Source organism: Gymnodraco acuticeps, unplaced genomic scaffold (genome assembly GCF_902827175.1).
Source record: "Gymnodraco acuticeps unplaced genomic scaffold, fGymAcu1.1, whole genome shotgun sequence".
In the NCBI taxonomy this organism is placed as follows: Eukaryota; Metazoa; Chordata; class Actinopteri; order Perciformes; family Bathydraconidae; genus Gymnodraco; species Gymnodraco acuticeps.
Genome location: NW_022991435.1, coordinates 1,135,002 through 1,154,026, shown reverse-complemented (window position 1 = coordinate 1,154,026; position 19,025 = coordinate 1,135,002). Strand labels below are relative to the sequence as shown.

General features: G+C 41.3%; 1 protein-coding gene across 5 annotated transcripts; it reads right to left on the bottom strand.

Moving 5' to 3' along the window:
- Window positions 1-1,738: 1,738 nt before the first annotated feature.
- On the bottom strand, window positions 1,739-18,453 carry LOC117532688 (transcriptional repressor p66 alpha-like). Of its 5 annotated transcripts, none has more exons than XM_034196110.1 (12): window positions 18,022-18,365; window positions 17,768-17,935; window positions 10,420-10,958; window positions 7,949-8,078; window positions 7,225-7,353; window positions 7,024-7,101; window positions 6,807-6,926; window positions 6,375-6,536; window positions 4,515-4,773; window positions 3,698-4,104; window positions 3,347-3,605; window positions 1,739-2,927 (listed from the first exon to the last, which is right to left on the bottom strand). In XM_034196110.1, the coding sequence occupies exons 3-12, from the start codon at window positions 10,953-10,955 to the stop codon at window positions 2,788-2,790; spliced, it is 2,220 nt and encodes a 739-aa protein (XP_034052001.1). In that variant the 5' UTR covers window positions 10,956-10,958; window positions 17,768-17,935; window positions 18,022-18,365; the 3' UTR covers window positions 1,739-2,787. The 5 variants fall into 5 exon arrangements, with proteins under 5 accessions (XP_034052001.1, XP_034052003.1, XP_034052002.1 ...); XM_034196112.1 differs by lacking the exon at window positions 17,768-17,935 and adding an exon at window positions 12,821-12,981 and having other exon boundaries at window positions 18,193-18,365; XM_034196111.1 differs by lacking the exon at window positions 17,768-17,935 and having other exon boundaries at window positions 18,193-18,453.
- Between the last annotated feature and the right edge of the window lie 572 nt (window positions 18,454-19,025).

Below are 19,025 nucleotides of genomic sequence, written 5' to 3'. Positions count from 1 at the left end.
TTTTTCTATCTATAGCCAATCAGATGTCTCCTCAATTCTAAGCCAATCACATGAGCGCGCCCCCACGGTAGATTTCTTGCGTTCATGACGTAGCGCTTCATGTACGCATTTTGCGCAGTCGGGAGCTGACAGGTCCATGGAGCCTGCCTGCAGGCGCTAATGTCAGGACACCTCCAGTCCACTCTCACTACATTGCCACTTTCCTAACAGGAAATGCACGCAAATACAAGCCTAAAGTTATATTATTAAGGTACAGCGCCACTTTCCGAACCATTGATGAATGCTTGTAATGTGTACACAAAAACGGCAGGCAAAACCGTTTTAAATGTGTGTTTCCTGTATGGCGAATACAGCTGCTTTATTTATGTCTGCATGAAGTTGTTGTGAGTGTGGAGGGAGCAGCTACAGGTTAGCTTAGCCTAATCGATCAGTGCACTACGAAGCCAGTGCTAGACAGTGAACTGTCAACGGGGGGAGCCCCGCCGGTCATTATCGGCCGATATTCACTCTTAATAGTTTGATCGGTGCTCTCTATAAAGGCCGATCAGGAGAGCTGGATCTGATCGATATGGACATAAACGCGAGTGAAGTGTAACCGGACGCGAGAGAGAGATCAGATCAGCTGCTGAGTCTGACGGAGACACGCAGCTCTGCATGATCACCTGAAGCTCCGCCCTCTGTTTAGCGAGCTGAATACGCAAAATGCGTATATGAAGTGTCATGAACGCAAGAAATCATACCCTCGTGGGGGCGCGCTCATGTGATTGGCTTAGAATGAAGGAGACATCTGATTGGCTATAGATAGAACAAATTACAAGCACGAATCGGGTGAGCGTCAGGGGAGTCTCAAAAAACCCACACACGAATGCACAGCGATCTGTGCACAGAAAGTGGTTTGTGTTTGCAGATGCAGGGGATTTAAACGGAAAACAAATATGTGAGGATCAAAAATACATATGTAAAACTTTTTTCTGTATTTGGATTTTATTTACATGTATATGAAACGGAACACATTTGTGTGTGCATTGAAAAACACAAGTGTGGATCCGGAAATACAAGTGTGAATCCTTTTGCGGATCATGAAATACAAGTGTGAATCCTTCTGTGTGCATGTGTGTATTATGAGACTGTTCTGAGCCCATATAAGGTGCATTGTCATGTTGTAAATTGTTCATGAAGAGAACATTATGTACTTAATGTCCTGTTGGTTCAGTCTGTAAAAAATAATCACACTTCATTAGTTTACCATCAACACCACACGTTGTATGTGTGTATTATGTCAAAAGCACACTATATATGTCTCTCTAGGACCTAGGTATTCAAGTAGAAGCATGTCTTATTTCTGTCCATAAGAGATGATTGTACTTAAGTAAATGTATTGTATTCTAATAATTTATTTTATGGAGAACGTGGAGAAACATTTAATACATTTTGTATCTGACCTGCCTTTGTTTATTTTTTGCTAATCAAAATGTACATTTTTCATATTGCTTTCTTTTTTTTCTCTTCAGTGTCTCATCACATTTGGACCATCATTGGAGGATTTGCATTGTTCGGATGTACACTTACCTAATTTGTACATATGCAATAGTAAATACCATGGATTTATGGATTAAACAAAGGAAGCATGCCATGGTCATATGGGAAAGAGCACTGATTATGTCCCATAAGTGTTCTTTTGTCAATGAACTCTTCAACTGGAGTTATATAATCCACACATAATAAATAAGAACAAGTGTTTAAAATGTATATATTTTTTTAATTCTTAGGAACTAGGAAAAAAAGTAAACCAAATAACTTTTTTAATAATTTGTACAATGCAGGTCAAATCAGGAAGCAGATAATGTATGTAATATGGTGATCAGGGGTACAAGAAAAATATCTTGAGTATTCCAGGCTCTTGGTAGCTGAGATAGTCCCTTTAAAATCGGATTGAGGAATACATGAATTCTGCGTATTGTGATGATTATAGTTCTCCAGAGTGAAAAGTCAGCTCCTTTAGAGTTAGCTTTTTCTCAGCAATGGCAAAACACTTAACAAAATCTTACAATGTTGACATTAATATAAAATAAGCAAATTACAGATGGTAATTACAAATGAATGAAGCAACAACACCATGCTTCTTCAGCAGATGTGCGAAAGAACAGAGCAGTTAGGGGAAGGCATGCTGTTAAAAGATAGAGTAAACTCTACATTTGTGGAAACCACAATATACTTAAATATAATTGAAAAACAAAATAACTTACTGTGAAAAGAAAATCAATCAAACCTTTAACTACAGGGGTGATGTTCCGGATTTTTTTTTTTTAGCTCAGTTATGTTATTTCTGCTCAAAATAAGTGTATTTTGTTAAATGTGAACACTTGGATATAACTATAACCATTCAAGTGTCAAAAAGTCGGGTCAGTTTGACCCACATCATGGCAGAAAGGGCTTATACGCCCGGAGTACTTTTTTTAATTTATTTTTTTTAAATCAAAGTACTATTATATAAACACCCAGTCTGGAGGATAGAAGTACCCAGTACTCCTTCAAGTATAAGCTTTTTCTATGACCCAGTCAAATCCAAATTGTTTCTGCACAATTACCAAAGAACAGCGAATCTCAAAATAAACAACAGTAAATAACAAAACTAAAACAACAATCATACAAAAAGGTAAGGAAGGAACGGTTCTTCACTTTGAGAGATTGTATTTGCTTAACAGTCCTCCGGGGGTTGCTGTTGGCCATATTATTGGAGCTAAGGAACTTCCTCAAAAACAAAGCAGTACTATAGTACTGTTTAATCTACTTCCAGGTATTTGCAGTCTGGGAGATCGACGATCGAGAGGGGATCATGTCCAGCAGGTACTCCCTCTGACGAGCGTCGGCACTGGCTGACGTCTTGTGACCTGTCAGGCTGGGGTTCACGTAGGCCATAGTGACTCCTGTGAACATGCAAGAGAGCAGCAGGTCAATATGTGGCGCAAACTGCTAAATGCCCTTCCAAGTAGAAAAATAGTTTCAGAACGCCTGAATATATATCAACTCGTTTCCCAATAGAAAGCAGACAGACTTAAAAGATAATGAGAAAACAAATCTCACTCAGGATTAGGAGTGACACCCAAGGAAAACTAACAAACCACCAAACTGGGGCACTAAAAGAGAATTATTGAGATCACTGGCAGGGGTAGGACTGGAGAGTGGGATTGCCTTGTCCGAAAACATTTCCTCCTCAACTTTTGTATAAGATTCCTTAACTTTAGAAATGTTTGAAAGTAGGATGTTCAAGGATTGCTTTGGGACCAGACAGGAATTTGAAAGAGAGCCGATGTCAGTCGGCAGGCTGGTATTAATGTGAGTCTACCTGTATTGCTGTTGCTCTGCTTCTTCCATGCAGTGGATGAGGCACTACCTCCGCTGATATTCCTGCCGCCGGCGGTTCCACTGCTGCTCACCTTTGAACTCTGGACAGAGCGGTGGGAATTGTGGGCATGCTTACCTGGCCGGCTGACCAAAGCTGCAGCCGCCACTGCACTCTGCAGCTGGGAGGAGGAGGAGAAAGAATGGGGGACGCCCCTCAGCCCCAAGGATGAGACACCATGGGACAGCTGGCCCTGGGAGCTCTGAGGGGAGTTAAGAAACACACAGTGGATTGTAAGTTACAGTTCCCTGGACCGCACAAATGCTTCTCTTTAAGATAACAAATTACTCCAACCTGCTTGATAGAGTGATGGTAGACCATGTTGGATCCTCGGCTGGCCTGTTGGAGGTGGTGCATAGAGGACGCTCTGGCGTGTGCCTGCTTCAGCTGATGGGACACCAGCTTCTCAGCTTTCATCGACGAAGAGGAGCTACTGTGAGACACTGATGAGGAAGTCTGCTGAAAAATGCGCTGCTCTATTTCCTGCTCTTGTTGCAGTGCTTTGACAAATGCCGCTTTCAGCCTATTGGTATGCTCCGCCTTTAAAACCTTTTTCTGATTGGATGACATGCAGTGTTCACAGAGGAGTGCCCCGCCTTTTGTCTTGTCATGCCTCCAGCGGCAGGTGAAGTCGGTTTTGCACTGGGTGCAGGTGAAGGGCTCTCTGGGAATGGTCTTGGACAGTGCTACACCTGTCTTTCCTGGATGGAGTGAGATAGGAAACTGATTGAAAACATTCAGAGGTGCTTGTTTGGTGTCACACAAGTCATTATAAAGAAATAGAAACAAGAACTTGGTGAAAGTTGTTAAAGCCATGACTTTCCATTCCATAACATTGGGTAAAGACAATTGCTAACACTTGTTTAAAACAAGTCCCATATCTTAGCCTAACACCAAGGGCTGAAACTAATGAGTATTTCATGAATAATTTTCTCAATGAATTGTTCTATTAGTTGTTCAAAAATGTCACAATATACTACATCCCCATCAGATATCACAAAATTGCTTTTCAATGTTTCCAATGGCAATCCATCATAAGATATTCAGTGGACCTATAACATTAACAGCAAAGAAAATCATAAAGTAAACAAAAAAGTAAAAAGTAACACACCTCTATGGATGGTATCAAGCAGATTCTGTACCACTTCCTCGAGTCCCACCAGATAAATGAACTCATTATTGGCCGCAGAGGGCAGGAAGTTAAACTCTGGAGCAGGGGGTTTGGGTGGGGGAATCTCCAGCAGGGTCTTCTCCAGTTGTTTGCGCAGGGCGAGTTTAGCTGCAGCTTGGCGGCTGGCTGGAGACTCATTCACGCCAATCAAAGACAAGCCGCTTCCTGAGGAAGAGCCCTTCAAACTGGATGCTGAGGTCTATGAAACAAGCAAAGGCATGCAGAAACAAGACAGGTGTAAAGACCCAGTCATGATCAGAATATTTTTGACTTGTCTGAGCAATGCTGAAGTTACCAAATGTGATGTTTATGATCATACTGTTGGACCCCTATTCAAAGCTTCCTTAGACCATTTAAAATATCTAACAACACTTATAGAATACAATTATTCAATTGTACAACTGAGTGGATTTACGTATTATGGCTCATATTACATGTATATCTATTGACCAACCACGATTGATAGTATAGCCCTCAGTGATTTATAGGTCTAAAGAATAGCATGCATTCAATTAAACAGTAGGTTTGTGATTAGTAAGACATGTCACTACCTGTTTTTAGCAAAACCACCTAAACAGACAACCACGTTTAGATAGCAAAGTCACTAACGTTTTCTAGGTACATTTATCATGAGATACTCTAACGTCACCTTCATTTCAGCCCTCCGAAAAAAGTTGGTGATGGGTAATTGCGCCATGTTTACCTAAAGTTAAGGTAATGTAAGCAGTGGATTTCACAGTATTACCAGATAAAGACTGAAGTGTTTTGTTTCTAAATGGCGAGCTTGCAGTGAACTGTTTGACCTACGAGATTTGCCACCTCATAAAGTCATTATATTGGTCATTACATTTAGCTGAATTTGCAAAGTTGTTTTAAAAGCTTTTCTTCTGTAGTTAAATAATATAAAACTATTGTTAACCGTCAGTTTTCCGACGACAAATTGTAAACGGAAGCACGCGGTACAGCCCCAGACGTTAGCGATGACAACTATGCTAGCTTATTAAGCTGTAGCTAAAATGTAGCTTAATGTAAACAACATAATGCTAATAGTTTTAATAACTGGTAAAAATTATGTGGTGTCGTTTTGTTTCGCACCTGAACAGTAGTACAACGCCTCAAGCGTTTAGATGCCTGCTTTCTTCGCTTCAAACGCTGATATAAAATATAAATAGCCACAATCTTTTTAAGCCTTTCATCCATTTCTTCAGCTATAAAGACGGATCTAGAATGGAGGAATCTGTTGTGTCTGTATTCTGATGGGTCAGCAGATCAGCAAGTAGGCCTATAGAAATACATGTTAATTGTTTGTTTATAAATAATGTTAGCCAACAATTTAACTGGGACATTGTGATCAAGGATAAAAGTTATTGTTAACTAATGCTATCCGTTTCTTTTTTGGAACTAGATTTTTTTACTGAAATTAAGACAATTGAAGATCAGTTTCTAAACCGGAACAAGCATTTGTTTGTTCAGTTTGTGCACAAATACTTATCAGGCAAATTAAAAATACCTCAACATGATTCGGACATTTTAATTTTCCACAATGGGTTCAAAACACATTGTTCATGCAATGATTACATTTCATTTAGCTGATGCTTTTTATCCAAAGCGACTTACAATAAGTGCATTCGACCAAGAAGATACAAACGTGAAGAAAACAGAATCATATAAGTACATTAGGTTTGATAGAGCCAAACCATTTTAAGTGCTACTCAACAGGCTTTAGATAAGCCAGTCCTTTGTTAGCATATAAGTGCTTTGTTAGTATGTAAGTGCTTAAAGCACCTGTGAGATACTGACCAGTGTGTTTACACTGCTACCAATTCTGATGAGGCCTGAGTTGAGCATTCCTCTCTGGCCTTGATTTGTGGGGGCTGAGGTCCTGGAGCCCATCAGCAGAGGAGGGGGTCCTGATCCTCCAGAGGCAGCCAACTGCTGCTGCTGGCGCAGAGCATGGATTTGCTGTGGAGAGGTAGAGATGGGCTAACTAGTACAATGAGAGGGATGGAACAAGGGAGGGGCATCAAAAGCCCCAAGCAAAAGGTGCACACAAAGAGAGACTTGCAAAAAGAGATCATAAGTACTAATGTATGTGAATGAATCTCCCTGTAGATTGTCCAAGAGTGAAAACCCGCAGTGGTACAACTCAGGCTATCATTGCCCTGACATTTAAACCAAATAAAAAGTCATTTCAATAGCTAAGCATGTTGTTAACATATTCCCTTGACTCACCTGTGCCCCTCTGACCAGAGGTGGCATTATGATCTGGGAGCTATGTTTGGACAACATCTGCTGCCCTCCTCTCACCAGCGGCGGAGGGATGACCGTGCCTGAACTCTTGGCTGTCAAAATCTAGTCAAAGAAAAACAAAATCACAAACAATATGAATTATAGAATAAAGGTGCTGTCACACAGATAGGCTGCCTAAGTGTGTTAGTAGAGCATTAACCTGTTGAGAGCCTTTGTTGCTTGTAATTGTTCCTCGAATGAGAGGAGGGGGCACAGAGGAGCCGGACAGACCGGAGGGCTGAAAAGGAAATTGAGACAGATATTAAAAAAATAAACAGGATGATGTGTGGAGTGGCAGACTGTGTTGTGGGGATGTGCAACTAATTGTGTGGCTCTGCTAATGTGGGAGAGAACCGTTTACATTCTGAGGAGTGTCCTTGTGTATCTGGCTCTGTCGAAGTTTCTTCAGAAGCACCAGCTTGGCCTCCTCCAGTCTCAGCTCCTCCTTCAGCTGCTTAATGATGTGCACCCTCTCCGCTGGGCTGCTCTTCTACAATACAAAAAAAACGACATCACTTTCATCATTTGCTTTACAAAGGACATTAACATTTGATCATGGAGCCAAACTGTCCACTTTCAACTACTTTGTTCAGACAATGAAATGCATAGACTGTAAATGAACTATTCAGAAATAAAACATGTCCACAGTTAAAATCTTTAAAAAAAGTAATAGCCAATGCAAAAGTTACGCCAATGATGAGTCAACTTATGATCACGATAAAAACAAGTGCCACCGATATTAATAACAGATTAACCATTCATATAATTTTTAGGCAACAATGCTGTTTTTAGCTTCTCGAGTATGGAGATAACCTTCTTTTCGTGGTTTTATTTCACATTAACCTAAATATCCTTGGATTTTGGAAGGACAAAAAATGTAAAGACTTCACATCGAGAAACTCGGTAGGGACATTTTAAACTTTTTCCTATAATTTACAGGAGAAACAATTATCTATTACTCAAGAAAATGAGTGGCAAATTAATGGATTTTGAAAATAATAGTTATTTGCCACCCTAATTTTAACGTGTCTCCAGTGCTTTAGTAGTACAGTAGCCGGACAGTTGCGCAACGTTTAGCTTCTCACCATGAGCAGGTCTATGTCCAGCTCCTTGAAGTGTCTCAAGCCATTCATCGGGGGGCTGGGGGAGTCATTATCTGACAAGATGATGACATCGTCATCTTCAGGGGACGGAGGCCGCTTCTCTCTTTTTATGCTGACAAAAGTAGGAGTTAAATTGAAATAAAAATGTCAGATATACTCAAGCAAACAGAGGTAATGCATACAAAAACAGAGTAAATTCATGTTTATTTAGCTTTTGTTCTTAAAGGTGGGGTAGGTAATTTTGGAGAAACCAGCTCGAGTGCGCTAGAATTTGAAAATACACAGCCGGAAAAAATCTGCCACTTCCTTACTTTTCCCCTCCTCCAACACACACGAACGCGCACATGACCAATGAGGGCACGAGATAAGTTTGTGCACAGATGGAAGGCTGACAGGCAGGTCGGCCATCCAGTTACTTTAGCCGGGCCGGCTAAAATGATTGGTCGTGCTTTTTACAGTGCTACGGCTTCCACAGATGACATTTTTGTATGGATTTTTTTTTTTGTATGGATTTTTTGTCAAAGCACTTCAAGATATTCATTGCTATCGGGATGTTAAGAACATTCCATGGAATATAACAAAAAGTGTATCTCGAGCCGGTTTCTCAAACTTACCTATCCCACCTTTAAATTGTTATATTTATTATCATATGCAACAAACACAAGAAAACAGTATATTGGCATGTTATATCAGCAATCAGTCGCCCTGTGCTTTATTGGCATTAGCCTTTGAAAATCTGAAAAAGTCTGTTGAACATTATTGAACAGTAAAGTATCAAATTCAGACATATTTGAAATTTTGAAAACGTTGGGATCTTCACTGGGATCTCTAAAAATGGTATGTGAGCCTTCATTAGTAATGTCTACTATATGGAGATCTGCTCCTCAACCACAATTATAGCTTATGACTGGGGGTTGATCCGTCCACTTACTACAATCTAAATGAGTCTCCTCCACAATAACTTCTCTCTAAGTTGAAGCCACACCAACAACAGAACAGTCTTAAAGCAGAGGAGGAGCGAGGTGGGACTTAAAGAGAAGGTTTTCAGTCACAATGCAAAGGCTGTTTGAGAGCATATATTTCCTGTTGAAACAGGATATTGTGGCAGCGCATAACAGGCGTCTGAGTCACTCTGAGGGTGACCTGTAATGATCTATATACGTCACCCAAAGCATGCTATGAAAATGAAAGCGTGTGGGAATCTTGAATGTAGTTTAGATCGACCCTCATGTATTACAACCCCCCCCAACCCCCCGGACACAAAAAGCTTCTCCTCAATGTGACTTGTTCTACTGCAGGCCATATGCAAAAAGCAGATGACCTAAAAATAATTAACTAGTGGTGGTCAAAAATGTAGGAGTGATCTTCCTCTATAATCCAAGGATGGTGTTGTTACTACAGAGATTATATATTAATACGAAGTTGTTAAAATCTACACATAAAGATGTGAGGCCTGTCTCTCCTCGCCCTGCTCCGTGTGTGTGTGTGTGTGTGTGTGTGTGTGTGTGTGTGTGTGTGTGTGTGTGTGTGTGTGTGTGTGTGTGTGTGTGTTCGTGTGTGTGTGTTTATATTGGTCTCTCCTCAGGGCTCAGCAGCATCATCATTTCCTGTGGATTAATCACTACTCTTCCAAAGAAGTCACATGACCTCAAAGTCATCATCACGTGACACACTCACTTTTCCTCCTCCCCCCTGCCCTCACTGTTCCTCCACTGTGGAAACCATGGCAACAACCGGCTGGAACCGGTTTGTGACACAAGGCTTCATTTTGTGTGAGGGGAGTTTTTTAGGGTTCAGGTGGAGAGTGGGGGGAAAATGGAGGTAGACTGAAAGATAAAGTTAAAACATCATCTCTACGGACAGCTACCCCCCACAGCCCCCCTCTACCGTACAGACATCGTTTTAAAGAACATCCTAAAAGTACCGTTCGACATTTTTAGTCTTTATTTATGTTTTTTTACAAAGTTTCATAATGAGTCTTTTCCCCAACAAAAACATCTGAAGAAAAAGTCTTTATGTAGTTTAGATGAAGTTTCCTGCACATTCACACCATCGCCAAAAGTGTCCGAGCTTTTTCTATTGCTGCTCCTCACATCCCGCATTAAGTCCTGTTCCACAGACTGATGTCTGAAGCCGCCCCGTGGCTTTGGTCAAGTCCGGCCTAACTTGTTTTTTCACGTCTTCTTAATGCTTTAAAACATTTTGGGGGTTTAATTCGGTCAGTCATAACTTCTCATTTAGTTTTTACATCTTCATTTTTTATTATATCAGTATGATCCACTTTTTATGTCTTGAAATGTGTGCTTGTATTGAGGCAGATCCTAGCCTTGACTGGAAAGCACTTTGGGTGACCTCTTTTTTTGTTTATGAATAAACTGTCTTCACTACTTTCTTGACGGAAACATCATGTAGTTGTCAAAGCTGAAGAGAATTTACTATAAATTGTTACTCACCCTCTGGAGGTGCTCATGTCCACGGGCTGGTCTCCCCTCTGAACTTCCACTTTGATGGTGGCCTTCACCTCGCCGGCAGCCAGGCCACTGGACGCTTTTGGCTCTGTCAGTCCGATCTTGCCCCTTGTTTCCAAAGCTGGCTCCGTCCTCACCTTGATGTCTCTGTCCTTGTGATCAGTCTGATTGTCTGAGCTGGGTTCAAGCACCGTCTGTTGTTTTTGGGTCTGCTTCTGATCATCCTTCACAGGATGAGAGGCCAAAGGTAGCGCTAAAGGTAACGCTAAAGGTAGCGGCGACGGGCCCTGCTCTGGCTCCTCCTTGTGCTCTGATTCGACCGTGGTCAGGCTCTGATCTTCCTGTGCCGCTACCGAGTTGGCTTCAGGTTCAGTTTGATCCTCTGTCCTGGGTTCAGAAGGGTCCAATTTAGGCTTTTTGCTTTCATTCTCATCCTCAGAGGGTTCTGTAGAATGGGGTCCAGTATCCTTCCCCATTGCCCTCTTTTGGCTGCGAGTCTGGCGAACAGCCTCCTCAGACATCCCCTGCAGATATGAGAAAAATGTTTATTAATATGTTATCAAAAAAGGTAACAGAACTAAAGAAGACAGGCTATTTTCTTGGAGAACAATCTTAAGCGTGCTTGCTGATAAAACCAGGTGTAAACACTATAAATAAGAACAATGGTAAATGTGGAATGCAGTTGGGATAGTATTTAAAGTGTCAGTTGGGATAGTATTTAAAGTCTTACTTTAGAGAAACCAGCAATGGTAATATAATTATTCATTTTACAGAAAGTTGCATTGGGATTCTGGGCTTATCATTCAAAACATCTAAACAACACCAACTTGGCTGAACTGTAGAGCACACAGGGTGACTGAGATGGCCTTTATGTGGGATTTGGAAAGTCATGTGACCAAGATGTTGACTCAAGTATAATTTAAAAACATACAATTATGCAAATGTCAGTTTAAACCGAACATCAACGATGGTGAAAAAAGATGGGAGTAAAAAAAGACTAGCGTTCTCAGTAATTACTCAATGTTCAGTGCAAATCAAATCTGAGGATCGCTTGAATGCAACAACAGGATCTTTTGAAAGAGAGGTAAGAACAAATGCTGCAAGGAGACACTTTCAACAGCTGGAAAACATGACAACAATAAAAAGGGACTTGGGGCAATATCCATAATTAACTGGAGCATGAATTTTGTTAAAATGTTCACATCAACCCATGAAACATGTGTTTTAATTATTTATGTGTGTACAAGTGATATCATCTTTTTTTAATGTAATTCAAATAACTTGTGTGTAGCGTTTTTTTCCTTGAGTCAGGCACCAAAGAGCACTCGATCTATTACTGTCTGATATCCCCCTGTACAACAAATTCAATCCCACCAGATGTTGACATGCTAGCTGAAGTGGAGATTGACAGATACAGCCGCTCGTTCTGTCTAACACGTACAGGTTAAAAGGTGCTCACTCACAGATGTGCACCAGTACATGGTACGTGCTGACACACATTATCACTGCAGTGGCTGCTCTCAATCCCTCTGACCATACATGATTCAATACGCAATACATGAACCATAATAGTGTTTATGATGGCGATTTTTATGTTATTAACCTTTTTATCATAAAGACACCATGCGTTTATCTGCACAAAAGGCCACTAAAAGAAGTGTGTACTATTAATAAACCAGTGGCATCATATTCTACCTGGAAACTTCTGTCAACTGATTGTGTAAAATGTGTTATTTTTACATCACATGATACGATAGGCTTCTGTTGGGTGTAAACATGGATGTAAAGTAGTGGAAAAAAGGCCATCTTAGTTTCTCAAAGTCAAAGGTGATGTCAGTCCAAAACTCAGTTTATATGATATAAAACCGAGAAAAGCTGACCATCTCTATATTTGAGGGGCAGAGAAATTCATTTTTTTCGCAAAAACAATTATATCAAATGTATAAATGGATTGATCTATTATCAAAATAGTTGCTAAATATCTGTCTATTGACTAATAGATTAGTTTACTAATAATTGTTGCAGATCTTCTACTTACGTCTGGATAGAAAAGTGTCTGTATCGTTAACAGTTGGTGAAACACCCTTTCAATGTCAAATCACTGACAATTTTCAGAGAGTCGTGACTATGTTTATCCTCAGCTATTAAAGTTACTAAGTCACTTCAGAAATGACTCGCGTTCGAGATGTTGAAGGATCAAGAAAAAAACGATTGAGATAGAGATGTATTCTATTGTGCAGGTACAGGCACTCTTTGAGATTACATTGGCCATTATTAAATATAAGAGCTAAACGCGTACTGGCACATATAGCATGCTGTAAGAGAAGACCTGGGTTCAAAGTTCAGAATCTCATGCAGAAAGCCCTAGTGACATTGAGGGACCTACTCAGACCACGGCTATTTACTAGTCGACCGCGTAGAATAAACACAGCAGTGCAATGTCGTGCATTATATCCATGCATGGATGTCACAGAATCGAGGGCCAGTCCTGCCAAGTCCGCTGAGGCCCTCAGTCCGCACACCCATCCACTACAGGAAGCTATGGTTCTTTGGGGGGAAAGAAGGATTACAATTAACCCTCACAACCTACTACTTCTCACTGTACACCCCCCCCCCCCTCCTGTTCTCAGAATAGTTATGGCGGCGAGCATAAAGCACACAGTGTCCATGATGTACCCAAACACACAATATACATAGAGAGCCATAATGCATTGTGCAGAGGAATCTTCTGATAACACTAAGCTGACTAAGTTTGTTTTATTTAAATACTCTGACATCACTGAGACACATATGACATGACCCTTCCCAGGATTCAGTGGGACACAAAGCACTTTCCCTGAGAACTGGTTTAAACCGGTTCGCGGGTGTGTGTGTGTGTGTGTGTGTGTGTGTGTGTGTGTGTGTGTGTGTGTGTATTTGTGTGTGTGTGTGTGTGTGTGTGTGTGACAGAGAGAGAAGCTAAAGCTGCTTTTAACCCTTCAGGTGCTGGAGCAGAAGCTTCATCAGTGACGGCCATTACGCAGTGTGTGTGTGTGCTGCAGACAACTGTGACGGCATCACTCAATCAGATGCATAAAGCTGTGAAATGATGCTGGGGTAAGAATTTAGACACGCCAACACCCCCCTGCGCCCCCCACCACCCCCCACACTGACCCTATCTTTTGTAACAGCAGATCTGAATGGCTGACAGGTTTCACATTTCATCTTCATGGCAGTTTACACACATTTCCATCTAGCCCCCCCCCCCCCCCCCCCCCCCCCACACACACACACGCACGTACTTATGGTTGATCGAACGCTCGTCGCTCACCCACCCAAGAATTTTACGTCATATGCAACCAGTGCAAATGCTCTAAAGGCAACTAAAACTGGAAGGAAAAACATCTTCTTTATTCAGTCTATGTACATAAAGTTAACAAACATATGTACACTAACAAACACACATAACAGGGAAAAGAGCTACGCTGTCCATATTAATATTGTAATATTTTCATGAAGGTTTCATGGTACGGTTATAAAAATGATCTCGCTTCACAATGCGTTTTTCCTTCCAGTTATCCTGATAGTTAAATAAAATGGAAAACCTCAATAAGCATATAACAACATTGTAAAGAGGTAATTGTACAGTGTGGGAATGGTGATGTGTCCATACGTTTGTTTTGCCGTAACTCCAGGGTTTTACTTTTTGACTCCAACGTGTGTATCTTAGCTTGCAACTAGCTACGTAGTCCTCTGCGTTTGCTATCCGTAACTCTGCCTGCTAGACTCACTCAGCACAGTCACTTATATCCCATATTCTCCGTAGCCGCCACAATTGCCTCAAATCTTGAAGAAAACTATTTTCATGGAACTCAAAGCGGCCAGTATTGCCCCCCTCATTCACTCCTTCAAGTCTAGTTTCCACCTTGCATGTGGTATTCTTTCAATCTCAGGTGCTTAGACACTTTGCTCTTCTCTTTGCTCAATTCACCGGTTTTCGACATCCCAACATCTAGATCCACACTCTCTACCGTTTTATGTTGCAAATTCGAATATTTTTTGTAGAAATTGTTGCAGTTTAAGCTGTGTGAGTCACGTCTCCCCACGCAACCGCCATACCCGGAAGTTTGTAACCAATTTTTATCATAGCAATAGTTTTGCATCAGCAGGATTTTTTTATGACCTACGCATTATTTCCCTGCATTTTCCCTGCACGCAGTTGAGTCTTCCATTGTAGGAAAGAATGTACATCCTGAAGAAATATTTATGTAAAGCAGGTTTGAAATGCACACAAACGCGCCATGATTTGAACTTTAAATGCAAAAAACTGCAGCTTTCAAAAGTAACTTCAGTGAAACAAAGTTTATGTCAGGGGGCAAATGTGTACTGACAAAAAACTACGTAAATATGGTTGCTTATAAACATTGCATAATTTTTGCAATCATCTTGCAGATCTTGTGTCTACTTATTTAAACACAGTCTAAGGTCTGTTTTCATTCATTGATCCGGCCACGTTAACAAAATGTCCTCAAGGCTTCTCATGTTACAAACTCTATTTTTGTAATCTTATCATTAAGTTATGAGTTATGAGTTAATAACATGTATTAGATTTCTTAACAGCTAGTTAGAAACTGCTACGTTTTTTTGTTTAAAAAAAAGTCTTTGTTTTTACTTTATCATTATTGCTTTGTGTAGATAAGACTTTTAAACGTTATTAAACTCAATCCTCTGATTAAGACTTGCAGTGTAATTACATCACAATAATTACCCCCATATTATCATATTGCATAGTGTGGCAGAACACTTTAATATGGTATCAGGTTGCTGCCACTATCCGGGTAACGCTCAAACAAATTCACAGGTTATCTACAGCTGTAGAGTTTCTGCTGAGTGTCTTTCCTCCTGCCCTGAGGTGGTTATTTATCTTGTCACTCATGGATCATGTCAACCATCACTCACTCAGTAAGCCTTCATTTAGGCTGGCGGGCTCACTTTCAAACATCATCGATGTCTGTGGCTACACATACAGTTTGTGTTCAGCATTTTATTTACCCACTGGCAGACCTTTAACCTGGGAAAATATATTTCTACATTGCGCAAGGTTTTCAGAACACGATGCACCCACGCAGTCACATTACTTTGTAGAACTGCTGCACCGGCAAAATACTCTTATCAATTATCTGCTTGTGTCTGCCAGAATAGCAATTACAAGTGATAATTGTCTCAAAGTATCAATTAGTAACAAAAAAACGTATACAATTATTATGAAGCTGATTAGTGGTTGCTTCATGAAATACCTCTAAATTCTTGACAAGTCAGAGCTTTATGCAGCAACAAACACCTCTGTACATAACAAAAGGGCAGAAAAAAGCAATTAGACAGCAAATTACTACCTATATATTTGATGAAGTCATGGAGGCTTGACTAAACAGCTGCCCTGTGACCCCTGCAGTCATGTGCAGCAGCTTAAATTGTGGCCAGCAGACGACCCTTTCCAGAACAGTGGCTGATTCCACAACTACACTAGGTCAGTCTTCTGTGTGATACTGGAACAGTGCTTTCTGGAAACAGACGTTTCTGAACAATTTCTGAGTCACTCGCTGTTGTCATTGTAATATTATCAATACAGTCACTCTGGGGTGGATAAGTCTCCCTGTGGATGTACAACTTCAACACTTTGTAGTGTCAAACCAAAGCCTTTTCCTTTCTTTGGACCAGTGTTAGTCAACCCCTTCTCTAAAGGCAACCTGCATTTTGTTCACAGTGACAGGTCATAAACAATGCAACTGATTGTTAACATGCAAACAACACTTTACAGGGCCTTTGTTCACATGAACAACTGACTGTTTATTCCAGATCTCCACAAAGAGGCAATAAAGTCTCCCAACAGTAATCACTTTACCAGTCTTTATAGCAGGCACAGTACTTGGTTTAAAGTGTCGATGTGCACAGGTCCTAATTAACCAAAGCTTACTGACAAGTATGCTAAAGATCTTTAAAACAAAGTAGAGCTGCAACAGTCAGTCAAATGACAGAATCAGCAACAACTTTGATAATCAATCAACTGTTTGCTTACTCTTCTAAAGAAAGCTTAATATTTTTGATTCCGGAGTGTTTTGGTCAGACATAACAGGACATTTCCTTTGACTGGTAAATCAAGAAAGATCACAATCTCCTGTTCTTTCAATAAATCAGGCAGTTAATTGAGAGGATAATGAGCAGATTAAGCGGTTAAGACAGTCATTGTAAATTGCAGCCTTAACAAAAACAATACTTTCTGAAATCTTTAAATGTAGCAACAATACATTAATATCTTCCTCTTTTGTTATTTGTCTGATTATTTGGCTACTTCAGTTCAAAGTTGTAAACCAGATTATTATTACTGTCACCTAGAAGGCAGTTGATTAATATATCTGATAACAGAACAGATATGATGTAATAAGACCTTAATAAATAGCAATACATGTATCCAGCATTTCGTCTTGATCCACATCACATTTAACAACAGTGGCCATGCCTTCACAACACGCACAATGCTGCATGGGCTACTTGTCAATACCGCGGGTCTGTCGTAAAAAATATATATATTAAAAGCTTTTAGGGTCCGAGTGCAACAATAAGTAAATAAGTATCAGGTATAATGTCAAAAATATATAGTTTTGTCCCAAAATTAAAGCAAACTGGTAAGGTTCTGGTGGCTGGGAATGTGTGTGCGAGTGTGTTTGTGTGCCTGTCTGGGCGAGACAGAGAGGGAGTGTGTGCGGTGTGTGTGTGTGTGTGTGTGTGTGTGTGTGTGTGTGTGTGTGTGTGTGTGTGTTCAGCTTTAAGATGAGGAAGACTACGGTTGTCACAGAGAGAAGTAGGAAGATTAGCTACCAGATAGCAGAACCAACACTGGTGCCAGGGGGCTTAAAGCGAGCAGCAGCGTCCACCATTAACGTTACACCACCACCACCAAATAACACCAGCCAAACCACAGTCAGCCCTTTAAAAACTAAACCCAGCCCACACTACAGCGCAACTAGCCGTTTTTTTTTTAATGTTGACAGAGGAGGTGTTATTAGTTAGCGAGCTAACGTGAGCTAACATCGACACAAACAAAAACACGAAGCCACTTTATCTTATTTCATGAACACCACCGGCTGTCACACACTTAAAGTTAAAGTAGTAAAAACTCCTGAAGCCGGTACTATTCAACATGACCCACACCAACACCAGAACCGAGCCCGGACCCTAAACCCTGGCTGGCTTCACCCCCCGATGCGGGACACCCATCTGCCTCAAAAAGCGGGTACAAACTTTTATCTTTCAGCCCTAAAAGTGAGGCTGTGAGAGGCTCACCGGGACTGTTTACCTGGGTGTCCCCTCTGGAGGAGAAACCGAGCCCGGAACTCGTGCATTTTCATCGGCCGGCCGCGGACCGAGCGTGCCGCCGAGGAGCCGCTGGCGTTAATCCTAACCTCCTTTAACGACTTCTACCGCACATAATCACGTCCACGGATCATGGTTACAAACTGGCAAGCTTGGGAAAACGTAAAATAAAATAATGTTAGGCAGAGCCAGACCCCCCCCCCCCCCCTCCCCCCCGCACACCCCTCCCTCTCTTACCCGGTGCTCAACCTTTGGCTCTGCGGAGAAGTGTTACTTTTCAACAGCCCATCAGCTTCTTTATCGTCACAGATAGGTGGAGGAAAACCTGGCTCCTCTCGACGACTCCGAATAAAAGGCTCCTCTCGATACACTCTCTAAAAAAACTTCACTTCACCACTGACAACTTACTCTGTAGCTTTATCGCCCGTTCTTCGCCGATGGTCGACCAGGGAATGTTTAATCTGCAGTTAACCTCGATAAATCGTTGCTTTTTTTAAATCCAGGGGATATCCTCTTTTTTCGGCCCTCCCCACTGCCGCGTCTGTTGCCAAATAATGCGCCTCAACACACATGGAGCCGCTGCGTCCTCTTAGTGGGCATGCGCACCTCGGCATACCAGGACGACCGGATAACATCATGTTAGCCACTGACCACCAAGGGCCAAAGCAGGACGACCATGTCAGGGGCCCCGGGCTCCTTGGGTTGACCCATGCCCGTACTGAGTTCTCCTCCAACACACAGTCAGACACACACACACACACACACACACACACACACACACACACACACACACACACACACACACACACACACACACACACACACACACACACATACACACATACACACACACACACACACACACACACACACACACACACACACACACCACACACACACACACACACACACACACACACACAGGCACCTAATTGAAGGCACCACACAGTTCACCAGAAACACTCACCAGCATCACAATTGCATTCTAACATATAATAAACATCAACCTTAGGTCAGGACTAAAAAATACTTTATTAAGAGCAGGCTATATAGGCACAATGGAACTGGACGCCTGCAAAAATATATCAGATGTGAAAAAATGCAACATATAGAACAAAGTTAATCCACATTGTTAACAGTGGGCGAAGATCAGTTTATTGCAGTGACCTTCAAAAGTTCAAAGTTTGCTGTCGGCTCATGGTTTTTTTATGGTGTATTTGGCCAAAATGCACAATACGTTA

What these genes read in the sequence shown, in the direction of transcription:
- LOC117532688 (XM_034196111.1), bottom strand. Translation starts at nt 10,955, where the DNA reads ATGTCTGAGGAGGCTGTTCGCCAGACTCGCAGCCAAAAGAGGGCAATG. An exon ending in CTCTGGTCAGAGGGGCACAG is followed by an intron (nt 6,537 to 6,806) that starts GTGAGTCAAGGG and finishes ACCTCTCCACAG; the next exon opens with CAAATCCATGCTCTGCGCCA. An exon ending in GCAGAGCAACAGCAATACAG is followed by an intron (nt 2,928 to 3,346) that starts GTAGACTCACAT and finishes GCATGTTCACAG; the next exon opens with GAGTCACTATGGCCTACGTG.